Source organism: Thalassophryne amazonica, chromosome 13, assembly GCF_902500255.1.
Source record: "Thalassophryne amazonica chromosome 13, fThaAma1.1, whole genome shotgun sequence".
NCBI classification, from domain to species: Eukaryota; Metazoa; Chordata; class Actinopteri; order Batrachoidiformes; family Batrachoididae; genus Thalassophryne; species Thalassophryne amazonica.
Window position 1 is genome coordinate 61,767,524 of NC_047115.1, and position 22,259 is coordinate 61,789,782.

At 42.1% G+C, this 22,259-nt stretch overlaps 1 protein-coding gene across 1 annotated transcript; it reads right to left on the bottom strand.

Annotated features, from left to right (window-relative positions):
* Positions 1-1,357: 1,357 nt before the first annotated feature.
* Positions 1,358-21,782, bottom strand: mrpl2 (mitochondrial ribosomal protein L2). The gene is made up of 8 exons (XM_034184563.1): positions 21,707-21,782; positions 19,416-19,508; positions 8,810-8,999; positions 8,569-8,710; positions 8,348-8,463; positions 4,820-4,930; positions 2,537-2,610; positions 1,358-1,745 (listed from the first exon to the last, which is right to left on the bottom strand). The coding sequence occupies exons 2-8, from the start codon at positions 19,485-19,487 to the stop codon at positions 1,533-1,535; spliced, it is 918 nt and encodes a 305-aa protein (XP_034040454.1). The 5' UTR covers positions 19,488-19,508; positions 21,707-21,782; the 3' UTR covers positions 1,358-1,532.
* Between the last annotated feature and the right edge of the window lie 477 nt (positions 21,783-22,259).

Sequence of the window (22,259 nt, forward strand, 5' to 3'; positions counted from 1 at the left end):
TTAATTAAAAATAGAAAATCCAGCTTCCTGGTGAAGTGGTGTAGAGGAGGATTTTATTAAAAAGAAAACCCGACAGAACGTGTATCTGAGATGCAAGCCTAGATTTGATGTTTTGGTGAAAGACACGTTTGTATTTCTTCGTAACTGATGTAAATAAAGTCCAAGACATATTCAGTGACTTGGAAATGTTCATGTTTCCATCCCCTGATGTCTGTTTACTATTTACAGGTATTATCAAGTTTTATGTATTTCTTGAATTTGAAATGGCATAAACAAATTAAAATGTGAAATACCAAGTGTTCCAATACTTTTGGAGGGCACAGTATGATAACCTTATGAGTGCAGTGAGTCCACTGTTTTGTTTAAGAATGTTTAATTTTCACTGTTGCTGCACTTTGTGTGAAATCATAATCGTATCGTATATCATATTGATATGACAATATTGAGATATGATAATTTGGCCATATTGTACAGCCCTACTGTCAACTAGCAGAAAACTTTGAATATTAATTTACATCTTACATTACAAAATGCTTAACATGGCAGGGGGTTAAGAGGGCTGTAAGGGGGGGGGGGGGGGGGGCTCCCCCTTCCCCTTCCCCTTCCCCCAGAAGCTGAAAGGCAAAAACAGAAAAATGCTTAAAAAGGCAGGGGTCCCCCCCCTCCCCGAAGTTGAATGGTTTTAGCCATGCTAATGCTCCCCCATTTGCTCAAAAAAAAAGTCTGAAGGACCTAAATGGCATGGTGAGATGCTTAAGAGCTTTGCTCATTCATGTCTGCAACACATTATGAACAGTTTGAATCAGTGTTTCAGGGCTCTCGGGTCTTCAGAAAGTATTTCTATCAGCATAGATTGGTCTTAAAACTTAATACAGAACCAGGTTCCCGTAACCACACTTTTTCTGAGGTCCCACGCAAGTTTATCCATTGATTCCGAGTTGTAATGCTGTCTCACTGTAAGAGGGACGACAGTGCAATGCTGTACTACAATATAAACAGTCTAGGATCACATGCCGGTGCTGTATCCACACTACAGAACCACCGTGCTACAAGTGTCATACAAAATGGTGGGGGGGTCCCCACTTTGTGGTCATCCTCAGATGTAATTCAGTACAAAGTTGTAGCCCGTTAAAAACAGTGTGTGCACTTGTGACAGCTTGTCCCATTATTGGGTAGGTTATGTTGAGCCGAGAAGTTCTCACATTTGCTTAACAAACAAAAATACAACTTAAATGAGACATTGACATTTTTCAAGCTGGGCTTCATTTTTTGAAGTCGAGAGTCCATCACTTGGGACAAAATTTGATTTGATCGGCACATTGTTGATTTAGAACCCAAACACTAACCAGATACTAAACACGCTAACCAGATATTTAATGTAATGGCACGGGGTAAAATGAAAACCTCAATAAACCACTACTTGTCACCACTGAACAGGCAAAAACGTCTAACTGTTGTCTTTAATAGATTCTAAGCCTGATTAATGTCACACTTCAATAGTTCAGAAAAGCAATGTCCAGTCCAAACAACATTCATGACTGAGCTGTGACTGAGGGCAGGTTGACGTAGCTCTTCATGGGAGGCAGCGGTTTAATCTTGCGTCCTGCCCAGCCTCCTTTCCTCTTCCACAAGCCACTTGAAGGACGATAGCCAAGCCAACGATTGCGACCGGCTTTCCCGATGATCCGTTTATTGTGGTCAGTGTTGGATACACGTCCCACCGTTGCCATGCATGTCTCCAGTACCTGTGAGTCCATGTCAACATTGAGTGCAGAGCAGATTTTTTTTTTTCTTTCAGGTAGTAGTTTATAAAAATTTAAAAAAAAAAATACTCATTACAGTTACTGAAAATCCAAGGACACATCTTCATGTTAGTGATTACTTGATTTTGGGCAGCCAGTTAAAAAAAAAAAAAAAAAAAAAAAAAAAAAAAAACTTTAAACGTGTCTTAGTCATATATATATCAGCGGTCTTAAATCTTGTGATAAATACCCAAATTAAGAAACTGGTCACCCCCTGTAAATGTAATTACTAAATATGAAACACTAAAAACAAAAACAAAGATCCAATCACGTCCTCTTGAAGATGGACCAGAATAATTGTTCTTAGTTCAAGTTTCAATTTTGTATGCCATCATATCAAAATACATAAATAAGCATATACATAATAAGGCTTCTATACATTAAAATTTCGAAAACGATGCCCTTAAACTCACAGTGAAAACTACTCTCTACAACATGACAGAAATTAAATAAAAAATATACAAGTCAAAACAATGGTGAGCATAGATGAGAACACCCTTAAGTACAGCAAGTTGTGAAATTTCAGCTGCAGCTCAAAGGGGCACAAAGTGTACCCTAGCATGACTTTTAATTGAAAGCCACCAAACAGTTAAGGACAGGTTCGTCTGACAAGATTCATGGACAGACAGCAATTTCTATGAATTCAATATCTACTTGCAGGCAAAATAATTATCTTTGTCAGCGGACAAATCAATATTGATTCAAAATCAACATGTAAATCCAGAGAGACTCACCTGGACCTGCTGCTTTGATGGAAGCTGGACAATAGCAGTTCCACTTACTTTACGGAGCAACATGCCACATGTGCCTAAAAACAAAAGACTATCAACCATTTCAGTACAAACCTATTAATTTGAGGAGTGATTAATGGTCCAAATGCACTGACATTCCAAGGAAAAATGTAGTAATACAAATAATCTATTTAAGGAAATTGTCACAACAATATACAATAGCCAGGAGAAATTATAAAAGCATTTACAATCACTCGTGGCACAACGGCCTTTGATTATTTTTTTATTACAATGGCATAAATTCAGGTTGCTCAATTTGGGGCCTGCAGACCACGTTTTGCCCACCCTCCTTTTGATTTGGCCTGTCGCACTGCCCAGCATGACGTTTACTGCAAAAGAGGTAGTATTCTACTCTAACAGCTGTCTTTTCAGGCTTGCTGCAATTCATATCTGAGCAAAAGTTTACATGTTGAAACTCTGAGGCACGGTAGAGTTTCTGTGATGGTCGCCCCATATTTGGCCGAACAGTGCCATCTTGTGGGCTCAGAAAATAAACCCACTAGACTTTTAATGAAGTTTGCCATCACGGTGTCATTGAAAACTGTCATGCAAGGTCTGTCAAACATTTAATTTGCACATCACAAAATGCACATTAGACAGTCAGGGACATTTTTGATGTGTAATTTAAATGCTGTAAATATAATCTGTTACAATTTCATGTTGAAATGTCACCTTTTGTATACATTTTATTTTTTTAAACTGCCTTTTTACCTCTGTCTTTTGGAGTTGTAACAGTGAACTTTCCCCACTGTGGGATCAATAAAGTTTCTTTATTGTTACAGATCCCCCTCTGCACCTGTAACTGAATTAAACACTTTCTGATGAGCCACCCACAGTCTGTGAGACCCCCCCCCCCCACACACACTGCACTGGTTCCCCTCAAATCTCTGTTCTGAGCCCTCTACCGCACGTCCTGTACACCTACGACTGCTCTCCAACCCACGCAACCAACCACATTATAAAATATGCAGATGATACCACAGTGGTTGGAGTCATCTGCGACGGGGATGAGACAGTGTACAGCGCTGAGGTGGAGGAACGGTCACTCTGGTGTTCAGAGAACAACCTCACCTTGATTGTTCATAAGACAAAAGAACAGACAGGACCTGTTGCCCTTCGGGATATGCTACAGGTCAACAAAGTCTCACACCAGCAGGTTGACAACAGCTTCTTCCCCTGGGCCATACGTACTGCAAACGCCCACAGACCTACACCCATAAACACCCTCCCACAGACACCTAACAACCCAATTTACCCCCACCCACCCCCTACCCCGAACAAAAAAACAACCCAACCCACCTTTAGCGCCTTAATAGCACTGCCCTAAATGTATACAACCACTTTTTAAACTGTACTTTATTCAGATCCCACCCCTGCCATATTTCTCCATGTAATGTGGAGTTGCGTCAGGAAGGGCATCTGGCGTAAAACCTGTGCCAGTTGAACATGCAGATCCACCTTGGATTTGCTGTGGCGACGCTGAGTGCAAACAAGGGAGCAGCCGAAGGGACTTACTTACTATATATATATATATATATATATATATATATATAGTACATAGTTCACCTTTAAACAATTTTTTGTGGTGTATAAGATGGTTTTTTTGTTTTGTTTTTTATAGTGTACAGAAGGTCTGTGGGGGCACCCCAATTTCATTAATGACAATAAAGACTATTCTATTCCGTGTGTTGTCATTTTCGTTATTTTTTTCAATTAAGTGTAACTTTCACTTTTCATTACAAAAGGTACACAAAACAGCTGTTCATGTTCACAAAGACATCTTTCCTTTGAAATATGTTATCTCTGCCATGTTCACTTTAATAAAATACTGCAAGGAAATTGCAGAATCTTTTTATTATACTGGAATTTAGTCTAAGGTTTCAACTGTTAATCTTGTAAAATATATAATGTAATGTACTTTGACATAACATTAAAATTTATTTTGCCCTCTGCCCAGATTCATTTTTGGCCCTTCACAGAAAAGACTTTGGGGCCCTCTTAAAATAAATCATAATATTAGAATACTATATGAACAACATAAATGTTACGGAGACTTACACACTCAGATCCTAATGCTGTATGTCCTGAACAATATTTTGGCACCACTACAAAGTACTGTTCACAGGTAATAATATTACCTACTAATAATATAAAAAAAAACATTTGAGTCAAAAACAGAAACGTAACAATTCATTGTGTACAATTCTAAAAATAAATTGGCATTACCTGCAGCACGAATAAACTGTGATCCTTTTCCTGGCTGCAATTCCAGGTTGTGCACAACTGTCCCGACAGGAAGCGCTCCCAGGGGGTATGAGTCACCTTCATTGGCTGCGACTACAAAATTAAATAAAAAAATAATAATAATCATACCCACATGGTGTATACACAAGCCAGCATTGTCTAGTATCGACAGAAAATCATGTCATTGATGATAATCAATTGCACAAGTTATAGTTGTCACCCCAGCTTTTCAAATGAGACCGTTTCTCCACTTGATAACATTTAAACATTGTTGGTTGGATAAAACAATCTCACCTTAAGTTCTGGGAATCAGTGAAAGACTTTTTTAACCTCTGCCAAGGAGGTTAGTGTTTCTCTGAGGAATACTATTGAAAAAGAACAGAACTAATCTTCACAAAAGAACACTGTCGAATTGGGAAAACAAGCAAGTGCACTCCTCTGTAACCAAATCGTGCTCCACCTGTGTGTGTTCGCCCCTCATGGCTTTCTTTCAACACTATAACTTATCAAATTCATTCCAAAATTGATATGCATCATCCTACACAATGTTTCCTCAGCGTATGAACATTTGGGCCATCAGTGGATTTATATAACAGAGCCGCTTCAGACACTGTGGAATCTCTACATTAGTTCACTGTTGATAATAGTATGTCCCATTCCTTCCAACATTTAACATGTGCAGTTCTCCACCCTGTCTTTGTGTGCATTTATCCTTGTCTGCATTATACATGACTGCTTCAGTTACTCCTGGCAGGGGATGCTCAGCCCTGAGGTACCTCTGTGCTATTTACATGGTGCTAAATCTACAGTATGTGCAAACCAGGATGCTGTGCACAGAGGGGCAGGATTACATCTTCATATTAATCATGGGTGTGTTGCAGCCAGGGAGAGGGCTTCTAAATTCAACCAATCAGAGCAGTACCTGTCATCACCTTTTAAGACTGAGTAAACCACATTCTAGTTTGTTGGTATTAAGAGAGTGTACTGCAAAGTGACAGTTTTTAAGGAAAGCACACAATTTGGTATATGGCACATATGAGTACACAATTTTTTTTTTTCTTCCATTAGTCACTGGTTTGATTTCATTGTTAATTTTGAGCTAAATTCAGCTTCTCGGAGAGAGGTGATGGTCAAGGGGTTAAGCACTGGGCTTGAGACCAGAGGATCCTCGGTTCAAATCCCAGTCTGACCAGAAAAATCACTAAAGGCCTTTGGGCAAGGCGCTTAATCCCCAAGTTCCTCCCAGTGTGTTGTGAGCACCTTGTATGGCAGCACCCTGCCATCCGTGTGTGTGTTTGTGCGAATGGATGAATGTCAGGCATAATTGTGCTTTGAGCGTCTGATGCAGATGGAAAAGCGCTATATAAATGCAGTCCATTTACCATTCTCGTGCCTATGATGTGATATTGTACAGTTGTATGTAAAAGTTCGGGCAGCCCTGATTGATTTCCATGATTTTCCTTTATAAATCATTGGTTGTTTGGATCATCAATTTCAGTTAAATATATCATATAGCAGACAAACACGGTGATATTTGAGAAGTGAAATGAAGTTTATAGGCATTACATAAAGTGTGCAATAATTGTTTAAACAAAATTAGGCAGGTGCATAAATTTGGGCACCCCAACAGAAAAAATACATAAATATTTAGTAGATCCTCCTTTTGCAGAAATAACCTCCAAATACTTCCTGTTGCTTCCAATGAGAGTCTGGATTCTGGTTGAAGGTTTTTTGTACCATTCTTTTTTTACAAAACATCTCCAGTTCAGTCAGGTTTGTTAGTTTCCGAACATGGACAACCCCCTTAAAATCACACCACAGATTTTCAATAACATTCAAGTCTGGTGACTAAAATGGCCATTCCAGAACGCTGTACTTGTTCCTCTGCATGATTACCTTAGTAGATTTTGAGCAGTGTTTAGGGCTGTTGTCTTGTTGAAAGCTGCAGCCCCGGCACAACTTCAACTTTGTTACTGATTCATGAACATTGATCTCAAGAATCTGCTGATATTGACTGGAATCCATGTGACCCTCAACTTTAACAAGATTCCCAGTACCTGCACTGGCCACACAGCCACACAGCATGATGGAACCACCTCCAAATTTTACTGTAGGTAGCAAGTATTTTTCTTGGATTGCTGTGTTCTTTTTCTGCCATGAATACCGCCCCTTATTATGTCCAAATAATTTTAGTTTCATCAGTCCACAGCACCTTATTCCAAAATGAAGCTGGCTTGTCCAAATGTGCTTTAGCATATCTCAAGCAACTCTGTTTGCCAGAAATGAATTGTGCCTGACTTTAAACCAGGTATTTCTTTGGTTAAAAATGATTTCTGACACCAGATGATATGAAGTCGCCAACTCTGCGCCTGACCACACCTCAGTTTTAGAATAACAGTCCCACATGAGCACAAATAGGCTTTGAGTAGAAGCCCCTTTCAATTTTCTACCATTATAAAAAATATTTTCTTCACAACCACTAACATTTTATTCCCTGGGTTTTAAATAAAAGATTCAAAATAAGATCAAAAACTCTCCTTGTCTGAAAACAATTTTGACCCATGTGACTTAAAATAGTCAAGCAGTGACATGTTGGGAAACTGTTCGAGGGTCAAAAGGCACTCAGACGCTTCGTGTGCTAAGATGAAGAAACTCGCACACCTTCAAGTGAGACTGAATAAGCCAAATACAATGGAAAATAGGAGTGAGATTTTATTTTGATTAAGGACCCCAGGAAGATTAGCAACTGCTTAGACACAACCTTATGGGGATCCTAAAAAAAATAAACAAATAAAATGAGAACAGAAGACATTGGCAGACATAGTTAATAAACACAGCCTGCTGGATACAGGCCTCATCTCTGTTTGATTTTAAATCTCTTCTGAAAGCTCATCTCTTGTCCTTGGACTTTGACACCTTGTAAGATGTTGACTTCATTGATTTGATTTTATCTTATTGCTTTTTATTGTATGGTTATTTTTACTCATGTTTTGTGGCTTTTAATTATTTTATTTGTATTTTATTTACAATTTTATGTCTTAAGTGAACTGTTTTGTTTTGTTCATTTAGTATTTTCCATACCGACCCAGCATTGTCAGATTTGGGGTTGCAGAATATATCAAGTTGAAATTTAGTTAAAAACAGTTTTGGTCAAATTATCCTTTACAAAAGAGAGTCTGATGGATGTACATACAGGTGCGCACACTGACAGGGTGTAATTTTATATCCCCTTTCCAGGTTTTAGAGCCAGCAAGGAATCCTCTGAGAAGGAACCATTTTCGGTAACACTTGGTGAAAAGGTTGTCCGCAATAGAAACCACTGCAGTGTCCTGTCTCTGCAAAAAGGGGCAGAGCCAGAAATATTTCTGTGCCAGTTGGAGCATTTTGGATGTTGGCGTAAGTGTGATATTTTATTGAGAAAACTAACAATCACAGGTTATTTTTCTCTAGCTGCTACAATTCAAGCAGCTTCATATAACGTCAAACCAGGAAGGAGTCTGGATATCACACCTGCCATCCGTCCAATAACTCCAGATGTTTTGATGATGTCTCCAACCTTCATGTTCTCTGTTGCAATAATCCACCGTTTTCTGCTGCCTCCAGCTACCAGGGCAATGTCAGCACTCCTATACATGGAAGAGAACAAAAAGGTCACCTGTGTGCTCAACAATCTTTGGACACAAGCTGTGTTACGTGCAGCGGAAGTTGCATTTACAAGGGTCTGATCTCACCTGCATGGGTCATATCGGACAAGAAGCACCTTCTCATCAAAAGGCTTGTCCTCTCTGCCAGGTTCATATCGAAGGCGTTGGAAGTCTATCATACGGTATCTTTTTTTATGACCACCACCAAGGCCATGTGTCACTATCCTTCCTGTAAGGCAGACACAGGTTTGAACACTTACTGCCCACACACCAGTTATTGTCACTGCAGTTATCAAAACTAACACATCATGAAACATCTTCTCTTCACCTGTCTCATCTCGGCCTCCTGTCTTTTTCACTCCAATAGGTCTGATAGTATATTTTTCTCTTTTCTTCCCAATCGTCCACATGCGGTCCAAGGAGGCTGTGGTGAAGAAACCTCTGCACTGTTGTACTGACCTGAGCAGACCTGCAGGTGGCACACATGCTTGAGTACCCAGCTGAGTCTGAGCAACTGCCTGTAAACACAAACAGCATTATAACTTATTTGAAACGTGATCTATTATTAGACTCTATTGGCTTTGCTCAAAAAGTAAATGAGTCCACCCACCACTTTAATCATATCTTAGATCTAGTTCTGACTTATGGTATGGAAATAGAAGACTTAACAGTATTCCCTGAAAACTCCCTTCTGTCTGATCATTTCTTAATAACATTTACATTTACTCTGATGGACTACCCAGCAGTGGGGAATAAGTTTCATTACACTAGAAGTCTTTCAGAAAGCGCTGTAACTAGGTTTAAGGATATGATTCCTTCTTTATGTTCTCTAATGCCATATACCAACACAGTGCAGAGTAGCTACCTAAACTCTGTAAGTGAGATAGAGTATCTCGTCAATAGTTTTACATCCTCATTGAAGACAACTTTGGATGCTGTAGCTCCTCTGAAAAAGAGAGCTTTAAATCAGAAGTGTCTGACTCCGTGGTATAACTCACAAACTCGTAGCTTAAAGCAGATAACCCGTAAGTTGGAGAGGAAATGGGGTCTCACTAATTTAGAAGATCTTCACTTAGCCTGGAAAAAGAGTCTGTTGCTCTATAAAAAAAGCCCTCCGTAAAGCTAGGACATCTTTCTACTCATCACTAATTGAAGAAAATAAGAACAACCCCAGGTTTCTTTTCAGCACTGTAGCCAGGCTGACAAAGAGTCAGAGCTCTATTGAGCTGAGTATTCCATTAACTTTAACTAGTAATGACTTCATGACTTTCTTTGCTAACAAAATTTTAACTATTAGAGAAAAAATTACTCATAACCATCCCAAAGACGTATCGTTATCTTTGGCTGCTTTCAGTGATGCCGGTATTTGGTTAGACTCTTTCTCTCCGATTGTTCTGTCTGAGTTATTTTCATTAGTTACTTCATCCAAACCATCAACATGTTTATTAGACCCCATTCCTACCAGGCTGCTCAAGGAAGCCCTACCATTATTTAATGCTTCGATCTTAAATATGATCAATCTATCTTTGTTAGTTGGCTATGTACCACAGGCTTTTAAGGTGGCAGTAATTAAACCATTACTTAAAAAGCCATCACTTGACCCAGCTATCTTAGCTAATTATAGGCCAATCTCCAACCTTCCTTTTCTCTCAAAAATTCTTGAAAGGGTAGTTGTAAAACAGCTAACTGATCATCTGCAGAGGAATGGTCTATTTGAAGAGTTTGTCAGGTTTTAGAATTCATCATAGTACAGAAACAGCATTAGTGAATGTTACAAATGATCTTCTTATGGCCTCGGACAGTGGACTCATCTCTGTGCTTGTTCTGTTAGACCTCAGTGCTGCTTTTGATACTGTTGACCATAAAATTTTATTACAGAGATTAGAGCATGCCATAGGTATTAAAGGCACTGCGCTGCGGTGGTTTGAATCATATTTGTCTAATAGATTACAATTTGTTCATGTAAATGGGGAATCTTCTTCACAGACTAAAGTTAATTGTGGAGTTCCACAAGGTTCTGTGCTAGGACCAATTTTATTCACTTTATACATGCTTCCCTTAGGCAGTATTATTAGACGGTATTGCTTAAATTTTCATTGTTACGCAGATGATACCCAGCTTTATCTATCCATGAAGCCAGAGGACACACACCAATTAGCTAAACTGCAGGATTGTCTTACAGACATAAAGACATGGATGACCTCTAATTTCCTGCTTTTAAACTCAGATAAAACTGAAGTTATTGTACTTGGCCCCACAAATCTTAGAAACATGGTGTCTAACCAGATCCTTACTCTGGATGGCATTACCCTGACCTCTAGTAATACTGTGAGAAATCTTGGAGTCATTTTTGATCAGGATATGTCATTCAAAGCGCATATTAAACAAATATGTAGGACTGCTTTTTTGCATTTACGCAATATCTCTAAAATCAGAAAGGTCTTGTCTCAGAGTGATGCTGAAAAACTAATTCATGCATTTATTTCCTCTAGGCTGGACTATTGTAATTCATTATTATCAGGTTGTCCTAAAAGTTCCCTAAAAAGCCTTCAGTTAATTCAAAATGCTGCAGCTAGAGTACTGACGGGGACTAGAAGGAGAGAGCATATCTCACCCATATTGGCCTCTCTTCATTGGCTTCCTGTTAATTCTAGAATAGAATTTAAAATTCTTCTTCTTACTTATAAGGTTTTGAATAATCAGGTCCCATCTTATCTTAGGGACCTCGTAGTACCATATCACCCCAATAGAGCGCTTCGCTCTCAGACTGCAGGCTTACTTGTAGTTCCTAGGGTTTGTAAGAGTAGAATGGGAGGCAGAGCCTTCAGCTTTCAGGCTCCTCTCCTGTGGAACCAGCTCCCAATTCAGATCAGGGAGACAGACACCCTCTCTACTTTTAAGATTAGGCTTAAAACTTTCCTTTTTGCTAAAGCTTATAGTTAGGGCTGGATCAGGTGACCCTGAACCATCCCTTAGTTATGCTGCTATAGACGTAGACTGCTGGGGGGTTCCCATGATGCACTGTTTCTTTCTCTTTTTGCTCTGTATGCACCACTCTGCTTAGTGATCGATCTCTGCTCCCCTCCACAGCATGTCTTTTTCCTGGTTCTCTCCCTCAGCCCCAACCAGTCCCAGCAGAAGACTGCCCCTCCCTGAGCCTGGTTCTGCTGGAGGTTTCTTCCTGTTAAAAGGGAGTTTTTCCTTCCCACTGTAGCCAAGTGCTTGCTCACAGGGGGTCGTTTTGACCGTTGGGGTTTTACATAATTATTGTATGGCCTTGCCTTACAATATAAAGCGCCTTGGGGCAACTGTTTGTTGTGATTTGGCGCTATATAAAAAAAATTGATTGATTGATTGATCATGCAACTGAGTTTAACATTTTTCACTTCCAAATTCAAAATAAACATGATTCCCAGCAGACTCTCATTTGTGATGTCACAACTTACAATTAATTTGTATTGTTAATTATTGCATACTTACTAACAATTGTTGTGTGCCTCTGTACTGTATGTAGAATATTTACACTTCTATTCAAAGTGACTTATAATCGCATTCACACACCAAACAGATTCCATGTAAGGTGCAGACCTGCGCACTGGGAACAAGTTGGTGTCCAGCGTTTTGCTCAAGAACATGTCGACCCTTACCAAAAAGTAGTACATGCAAGTATGTTTCAAGTATACTTCCAGTTTACTTTTTATATACTTATCAGTACTATTTTTTGGTAAGGGGACACACAGAGGATAGCAGACAGGGATCAATCCCCCACTCCTTTCTTTAAATGAGCAGTCTACCAACTAAGCTACACCCACTCACATTTCTCAGCATTTGTCAATGACAGAAAGTTGAGGAGTTTCTCTGTAATGTTGCATATGAAAATATTTGTACCACAGAATGAACACTATATCAATAAATATCATCACGAGTTTGGGAATCTATGTCTTTTGTTTGTTTTCTGTATAGCATAAAAATCAAGCCACTTTGTATTTTTTAAAGAAAACATTTTTAATCAAAATTTCACAAACTCAGGTAGATTCACAATGTTAAGTGGATTAAAGGATAGGTAGACACTAAAATAATGTAACCACTGAAAAATTAAAACAGACAATTAGTTCTAGCAGCAGACAATAAAGTCAATAACGATGTTTTGTTTTTCTTTCCCCCTATGCCGATTCTAAGTCTTTGCTTGTCACAGAGAAGTCACTGGTGCTCCTCTTCTGAGGGCCCCTGTCTGCACTTAACAGCAGACCATGAGAGCACTTTTACTCCAAGGCAGGTGTGGTGACCAACCAGTTAATGCACTTAATTCCCAGTTCAAAACCACCCTTGCTCATTCTCCATGTAATGTGGAGCTGCAGCAGGAAGAGCATCCAGTGTAAAACTTTTACCAAATCAACATACAACATCTCATGTCTTTCTGTGGTGATCCCGAGTGGGAAAAAAAGGAGAAGCTGAATGGACTAACAAGTCCATAAGAGCTCTTACTGGCGCTGGAGCATCAGCAGAGTTACACAGTGTTCCTTTTGGACAGTGCTGCAAGATTACTTTGAGATGCTTTCTGTAAAGTGTAATACTAAAATGAAATGTATGGATTGATTGATTGATAAGAAATTAACGACTGTACCAACACAAAAGTGTCAAACAGTTTCTTAACATTCACCAGCTACATGCGAAATACCGTTCCTAAGCAACACAGAGGAACCCCCAACAGGTCTGCCGTCTGCCAAAGAAGCACTTGTTTCAGTAAACATAACATAACCACCAAACTAAACATTATCAGAGTCCCGTAAAAAAGGTGTCATGTAAACAAATGGCATATGGATTATGATCAATGAAAAGACACTTACGTCCTTCAAAATTAGTCTTAAGCCCTCAACAGTTCCCTTGTACAACAGCTTTTCTTTACCTGGATACAGTTAGGTATCACTTGATCTCGGAACAACCGGACTTTTCGAGGGAGGACGAGGAACAGGGGAAATATCCATATCCACACCTCCCTCAACTTGTAAAACATCAAATTTATTCTTGGGCAACAGTGATTCTGAAGATGTAAATTTTGATGCATGGGGTTGAGCTTTGCTTTTACCCATAACTGACTTTTTGGTCGGGTGACTACCACCAGAATAATATTGAACAGGTTCCCGTGTTAAACTTCGACTGCGGCGATCATCCTTAGTCGCAGTTTTCTGGTGGGCCCGTTTCTTATGCAGAAGTTTCGTTCCATCAGTAGTAGTCGATTTAATAGTTTCACGCAATGCAGGAGCACCGCCTCTTACCCAAGTTAAATCCGTTTGGATACTCACTGTCTTCTTCGGCTGTGTCAAAGTAGACTGTTGGCTAGCCACGTTTGGTTTAGTTACGTCAGTCGCCTTAGTTGCATACGAAGTATTTTGTACATGTTGGGCATCATACACTTACGTGCGTCAGGGGTAAGACAAGTTACCCAGAACTTTGAGTTCTTGGATTTGTTTTTCCTCAATCCATTTTGGGCACGTACGGGAATAGGCAGCCTGATCGCCAGAGCAATTTACACATCGCACAGGACCCTGACAGTTGGCATAATTCAGGGATGAAACTGGCAAATTCGATTTTCAGAGGAAAATAAGCCAGGGTCCATGGTGGAGCCAAAGCATTTTTGCTGTTTTAAAACATGTAAATTGCACTAAAATGATATTAAAAACTACTATAAATGCCAGGTGTTCATATCTATAATTCAAACTGTAAACCCTTACTAAGACCATCTACTGTACATGTGTATTTTTGTGACCAAAATATTTTTTCATAACTAGATTTACTTGATTTTCAGCATTCTCCACTTTCAGCATGGCACACTTGTCAACAAACATACATGTACATGTACGAGTATATCCTCAAATACATGTACATGTATAATCCAATGTTCTATGTCCATTGAACTGTCAGACCATACTGGACCGGACCATACTGGACTGAACTGACCTTACTGGACTAATTATATATGAGGACTGTTTCACTGTGTCGCATCGTTTCATAAAAGTGCTCTCTCGCGTGCTTGCTCTGAGTTTTTTATTTTCAGGAGTCTGAGTCTCCTTTAAAATAAACCCGCGCTCTCTCCTCTATCAGACTCCGTAAAATAAAATAAAATAAACCCGCTCTCTCTCCTCTATCAGACTCCTTAAAATAAAATAAACCCGCTCTCTCCCTGGCCATGGGGGTCGGGTGCAGAGAGGATTGGGTGGAGGTCGAGGGCGGGTGGCCCGGCGGCCCGGTCCATGCTCACAGCCCCTGGCTGTTGGAATATGGAATGTCACCTCGCTGGGGGGCAAGGAGCCTGAGCTTGTGCAGGAGGTTGAGAGATACCGACTAGAGATAGTCGGGCTCACCTCCACGCACAGCATAGGCTCTGGTACCCAAGTCCTGGAGAGGGGCTGGACACTTCATTTTTCTGGCGTTGCCCACGGGAAGAGGCGGAGAGCTGGGGTTGCATTGCTTATTGCTCCCCAGCTCAGTCGCCATGTGTTGGAGTTCACTTCGGTGAACGAGAGGGTCGCGTCCCTACGCCTTCGGGTCGGGGACAGGTCTCTCACCGTTGTCTCGGCCTATGGGCCGAGCGGCAGTGCAGAGTACCCGACCTTCCTGGAGTCCCTGGGATGGGTACTCGATAGCGCGCCGACTGGGGACTCCATTGTTCTCCTGGGGGATTCCAACGCCCACGTGGGTGGCGACAGTGAGACCTGGAGGGGGGTGATCGGGAAGCACGGCCTCCCCGATCTGAACCCGAGTGGTGTTCAGTTGTTGGACTTCTGTGCTAGTCACAGTTTGTCCATCACGAACACCATGTTCGAGCACAAGGGTGTCCATAAGTGCACGTGGCACCAGGACACCCTGAGCCGGAAGTCGATCGACTTTGTAGTCGTATCATCTGACCTTCGGCCACGTGTCTCGGACACTCGGGTAAAGAGAGGGGCAGAGCTGTCAACCGATCACCACCTGGTGGTGAGTTGGATCCGCTGGGAGGGGAGGAAGCCAGTCAGACCTGGCAGGCCCAAACGTATCGTGAGGGTCTGCTGGGAACGACTGGCGGAGCCCTCTGTCAGGGAGGTCTTCAACTCCCACCTCCGGGAGAGCTTCTCCCAGATCCCGGGGTAGGTTGGAGACATGGAGTCCGAGTGGACCATGTTCTCCACCTCCATTGTTGATGCGGCCGCTCGTAGCTGTGGTCGCAAGGTCTCTGGTGCCTGTCGCGGCGGCAATCCCCGAACCCGGTGGTGGACACCGGAAGTAAGGGATGCCGTCAAGCTGAAGAAGGAGTCCTACTTATCTTTGTTGGTATGTGGGAGCCCAGAGGCAGCTGACAGGTACCGGCAGGCCAAGCGTGCCGCAGCCCGTGTGGTCGCAGAGGCAAAAACTCGGGTCTGGGAGGAGTTCGGGGAGGCTATGGAGGAGGACTATCGGTCAGCCTCGAAGAGATTCTGGCAAACCGTCCGACGCCTCTGGAGGTGGAAGCAGCTCTCCACCGGCACTGTTTACGGTGCGGGTGGGGAGCTGTTGACCCTGACTGGGGATGTTGTTGGGCAGTGGAAGGAGTACTTCGAGGATCTCCTCAATCCCATCGTCACGTCTTCCGAAGAGGAAGCAGAGACTGGGGACCCAGAGGCGGGATCATCCATTACCCAGGCAGAAGTCACCGAGGTGGTTAGAAAGCTCCTCGGTGGCAAGGCTCCTGGGGTGGATGAAATCCGTCCTGAGTACCTTAAGTCTCTGGATGTTGTGGGACTATCTTGGCTGACACGACTCTGCAACATCGCGTGGCGATCAGGGACAGTGCCTCTGGATTGGCAGACCGGGGTGGTGGTCCCTCTGTTTAAGAAGGGGGACCGGAGGGTGTGTTCCAACTATAGGGGGATCACACTCCTCAGCCTCCCCGGTAAGGTCTATTCCAGAGTACTGGAGAGGAGAATTCGACCGATGGTCGAACCTCGGATTCAGGAGGAGCAGTGTGGTTTTCATCCTGGTCGCAGCACACTGGACTAGCTCTACACGCTCCATCGGGTGCTTGAGGGAGTTCGCCCAACCAGTCCACATGTGTTCTGTGGATCTGGAGAAGGCGTTCGACCGTGTCCCTCGGGGCACCCTGTGGGGAGTGCTCCGGGAGTACGGGGTCCGGGGTCCTTTGCTAAGGGCTATCCGGTCCCTGTACGACCGCAGCAGGAGCTTGGTTCGCATTGCCGGTAGTAAGTCAAACCTGTTTCCAGTGCACGTTGGCCTCCGCCAGGGCTGCCCTTTGTCACCGGTTCTGTTCATTATTTTTATGGACAGAATTTCTAGGCACAGCCAGGGTGTAGAGGGGGTCTGGTTTGGGAACCACAGAATCTCATCTCTGCTGTTTGCGGACGATGTGGTTCTGTTGGCTTCGTCAAATCAGGACCTTCAGCGTGCACTGGGGCGGTTTGCAGCCGAGTGTGAGGCGTCCGGGATGAAAATCAGCACCTCCAAATCCGAGGCCATGGTTCTCGACCGGAAAAAGGTGCTTTGCCCTCTTCAGGTCGGTGGAGTGTCCTTGCCTCAAGTGGAGGAGTTTAAGTATCTCGGGGTCTTGTTCACAAGTGAGGGACAGATGGAGCGTGAGATCGATAGATGGATCGGTGCAGCGTCTGCAGTGATGCGGTCGCTGTATCGGACCGTCGTGGTGAAGAGAGAGCTGAGTAGGGGGGCAAAGCTCTCGATTTACCGATCGATCTACGTTCCGATCCTTACCTATGGTCATGAGATTTGGCTCATGACAGAACGATATCGCGGGTACAAGCGGCCGAGATGAGTTTCCTCCGCAGGGTGGCTGGGCGCTCCCTTAGAGATAGGGTGAGGAGCTCGGTCACTCGGGAGGCTCTCTGAGTCGAGCCGCTGCTCCTCCACATCGAAAGGAGTCAGTTGAGGTGGCTCGGGCATCTTTTCCGGATGCCCCCTGGACGCCTCGCTGGAGAGGTGTTCCGGGCACGTCCCATTGGGAGGAGGCCCCGGGGAAGACCCAGGACACGCTGGAAGGATTACATCTCTCGGCTGGCTTGGGAACGCCTTGGGGTTCCCCCGGAGGAGCTGGGGGTGTGTGTGTGTGTGGATCGGGAGGTCTGGGCGGCTTTGCTTGAGCTGCTGCCCCCGTGACCCGACTCCGGATAAAGCGGAAGAAAATGGATGGATGGATTTGGACGTTTCACAAACTCGACCCCCAGGACTGTCAAAAATCTCATCCCTGAGAATTATGGTCACACTTGCCACAGGCATCGCAACACTCAGCGCTTTGACAAGAAGGTCTGAAATGGCCAAACTTCTGACATTTAAAACAGCGAACGGAGTTAGGGATATATGGGCTAACCCTGACACGCAAGTATCCAACATCAATAAATTGCGGGAGACTAGATCTGTGAAAGGTTAAAAACAAGGTATTTGTCAGTTTTTCAACACCATCCTGTTTGATCGCAACGTGATAGACATCAGTAACACCCTGGTCGGCCAACTCCTCGAGGATATCCTCGACACCACAATCCCTAAGCTCAGTGCAATGGATCACTCCTTTACACGAGTTCAGCATCCTGTGCGGAGTGACTTTGACAGTAAGATTGACAAACGTCCGAACCTTGAGGAGAGTTTTGGCCTGACCAGGTTGGTCAACCTCGATCAGAACATCTCCCGATCTAAGTCGTTTTACCGATTTGGCAGGACCAATTATCCCCTGTATGCCCTTGTTGATGGCAAAAGGGGACAATTTGAGTGGCAAATTCGGGTCACTACTTTGGATGACCAAAAAGTGCGGGAAATGCACAGAATCAGCGTTCTCATCATTTGAATCATTACAAAGTCTCTTGTTTGTCTTATGTGTATTAGCCATAGTAAAACAATCAAAATTCATCACCGGTGCTCCCCACCCACCATGGAGCCCAACAAGGGGACGTCATATATATGAGGCGCACCACTGACGACAGAGATACAGCAGTGATATACTCGGGGCAGACACAATCCACCCCGATTGACCTGATTAAGCAGTCACCTGCCAGGATACCACACAAAAGGGATTGATAAGATAGTGGCAACACTACCAACACCACACCAAAATTGAATTCCCTGCCAGAAAAAAAATTGGAAACCCCTGAATCCCCTACCGAACCCTACGTCTAAAGCCTAAGAAAAATTACCGGTAAAGTAAAACCCGCAATTAAAATCCCTGCTATGTTGGCTATACTGTTCCCCTGCACGATGTACAGGGTATGAACTCATAAGCATTCTAGCCAACACGGCTCCCACAATAACCCAAAAACGAAACTACTGATTCGAGGGCACCCAGGAGCACTCAAGCCCCGGCATCATACGTTAGAAAGCCAAGCGACAACATAAAAACCCCACAAAGACAAAAACATGCCAGACCGAGCATATAGGAAATTTAAATGGTATCCTAGGGCTAGACACCACCAGCCGATTGGTTTATACCAGGCCCATGTAAACCTCCCGACTAAGCGAATCCATGGCCAAAACGATGTGTTGCTTCAGGAGGCCCGCAGCCGCACCATCCACTCAATCATCAGGACCCCTTTCTCCACCGACACGGGTCACAGTCCACAGCAAACAAACCGTCCCTTTTAGTTGCCTCTTACGACACGCAGGGAATACAGTGGGCCTATTCTCCAGTCATCCCCGAACCCGCAGGGGGCATGAAATGTAAGAAATCATGACTATTTTTATACAGAGGCCATTTCTATTAAATTCCTCACTTAACATTAATGTAGAAAAATAACTGCACTGCATACAAAACAAACTTGGGTAAAACAATGTTGCATTCCCGATTGCTCTTTAGCTGGGTGGTATTCCTCACCCAGCATCCTTTATATACTTTATCAGTTCAAAATGAGCAAGTGTATAAATGTTGTTACAGGCTGCAGCAGCCCAGTGTGATGGCAGATGTGTACCTGTAGAGAAAGAGCAGCAGGCTGGGAGAGAGTGAGCGAGCGCAGAGCTCTAGCTAGGAATGACATCTCCATGACAGCGTCCTCCTGGCAGGGCTAGAAAGAGCAGAAGCAGACTTCAGCTCTTTATGTTGAAAACCTCTGTTGAAAATTATATTTCCTCCTGTATCAGTTCAATTGGTTTAATAAATATATTTATTCAATAACTTTACAATAACAATTGTTTACCATAAACTGCAAGTTATAATTAAATTTAAGTCCTGCATTAGGTTGGTTTAGATCAGAGAGCTGTCAGTCTCCACGAGAACGTCTGTCTCAAACAGACATGTGCCGGCTATCGTTGTCCATGGAGTCCAGACAGATATCAGATATGGGTGATACTGGACCTGAAACTAAACATTTTTATTGAGGTTTTTTTCTGAACTCGGTGATTAGCAGCAGAGCCGCGCAGGAAAGCATACACACTACACAAACAGAAGAAGAGAATTAACGTTTCATCCCAGCTGGGATGAGGATGAAGAGGACTCGGACAAGTGGAAGTTGCATTGTGTTTGTTTATGACCGAAATTGAAGAAGAAATGTTGAATTGCATATCTTTTTAATCTTGTGTGTAATAAAGTATTAACTTATATGAGTAATGATGTATTTCAATGTAGTGTAATTTAACATGATGAAGTGTCAAATGATGTTTCATCATCTGATTGTAATCTCACTGTCATTGTGAACTCATTGTAATCCCTTTACTTTTTCATTGTCACACTAGGGTAAGAAGGGACCCGTTCTTTTACTCCATTGCTGAATTGGCGAAAAGCAGCGGAGACGTTTGGCCTGTGTCTTGGCTCAGTGTCTTTGAGGTACATATTTATATAAATAGCGATACTGGTAAGATGTAACACATTATTATGTTAGCCTGGTGGAGTGGTGTTTATTTACCTTGGAGGTGTGTGTGTGTGTGTGTGTGTGTTTATTTACCTTGGAGGTGTGTGTGTGTGTGTGTGTGTGTGTTTGTGAGAGAGAGATAACTATAAAATGATGCAGAGAACCACTCTTTGATGTTTTTCTGTACTTTTATATGACTTTGTGTTTGCTTACCTCACTTTTGCATTGAACGATTCTTTTTTTTTTTTTTTTTTTTAACGGACTACATGCACTTATGTTAAATTGTTAACTTGGGTTTAATTACGTAATTAGCTTATGTTAATTGATTATTGTTTCTAGTGAATGTATTGGTAGTGGCAGTGTTGATCTCAATCAAAAAAGGAGGGGTCTGTAGGGAAGAAAAAAAAATTTATGTTTTCCTCATGTGTATAAAGCAGGATGTGCCCTGCTCAGGTTCATCCTCCTGTCTTTTGTTGATATACCACTTTGTGTTTTGATATACCAATTTCCGACTAAACATCAAATCATTGCCCTGACTAGCTAAAGACCGTATCTGTATTATGACTATTCTTCTATTATGGCTGAGGTGCTTAAAACAAGTCTCTGGGAGTCAGGGGGAGAAGACTCTTGGCAGGTACACTGCATGCTGTATCGCCGACTTTTCCAGGTGCAATAACTGCTGCATTCTTAAAAAAAAAAATTCCTAATATTGCCGTAAAAAAAAAATGCAGGCTCTCAACCCACTTCACCAGACTTAGTCTATCAGTATAGAACTAAAGCTTCATAAAACTGATTTGATTTTGAAATCAAAGTAACATGTCTGTAAAATATAAATGAAACAAAAACTGCCAACAACAGTGCAAGCAAGCATAAAACTTATTATCACTGTGTTCTGGGGACAGAAAAAAAGGAGTACAAAGAATCAATGGTTAACTAGAATCAAAATACCATTCTCCCCAGGAAAACTATGCAAAATAATACATTGAAAGTCTACTAAAATGACACTAAAAATGGTCCAGATCATCCTGATCCCTAGCGGGAAGTTGAGAGCTGTAAACGACTTTGTTGAAAGCACCTTTAGTCCTAACATGAGTTTACATCATGTAAACATGCATTCGTGCAGAGACACAACAAAATACGCGGCAGAAGTAACACGCTAAGCTTCTGAACAAACCTATAACAAGCCAAAAGCAGCCTGAATGGCAAACTAATAAACTATTTCTAACAAAACTGTTTCTATTTGTGCAACAATGCTAACTTTAGCATAGCCTTTAGCTGATAAATAAAGCTTCGAAATGGAGCTGAATAACTTCATTGAGCGTTTTCTGAAAATAAACTAACCGCTAATCTAGAAGCGAAAAGCGGCCAAAGACATAATAATAATAATAATAATAATAATAATGTCATAACTAAACCTTTATAGATGTTCCATTTCGGTCCTCTCAACAGCGTCCTTCAGGTATACACGATGCGTCGCACATTGATGATGTAAGAAAGCAGAAAAATATCCCAAAACTTGTTCTACTTTAAAAAAAAAAAAAAAAAAAAAAAAAAAAAAAAAAACTTGTTCTACTTTATGTACGAATGATATAATGAATAAATAATGCACTCATTAAATTTATTTAGGTTCTTGTTTTATATATGATCATCCATATAAGGGGAGGCAAATGTCGGAAATGTTTTGTGGCAGCATAAACATATGCACAGGGTCATTCTATTGTGGATTTACAGCAAGTTATTGTTTATAAGGCTGTGTTATTTATTTCTCCCCAAGCGTAATTTACAGGTGTTTAAAATCGATTATACAATTTTTGATTCACTCTGTCCCGGACACTAATTCACGGGGCAGAGTGAATCAACTTAGAATAATGAAAAAAACACATGATCATAAAGATTTCTTTAAAATGATTAAATATATGCTGATGCATGTGAAACGTGAAATGTGCAACGTGAAAACAGTTGTTTATA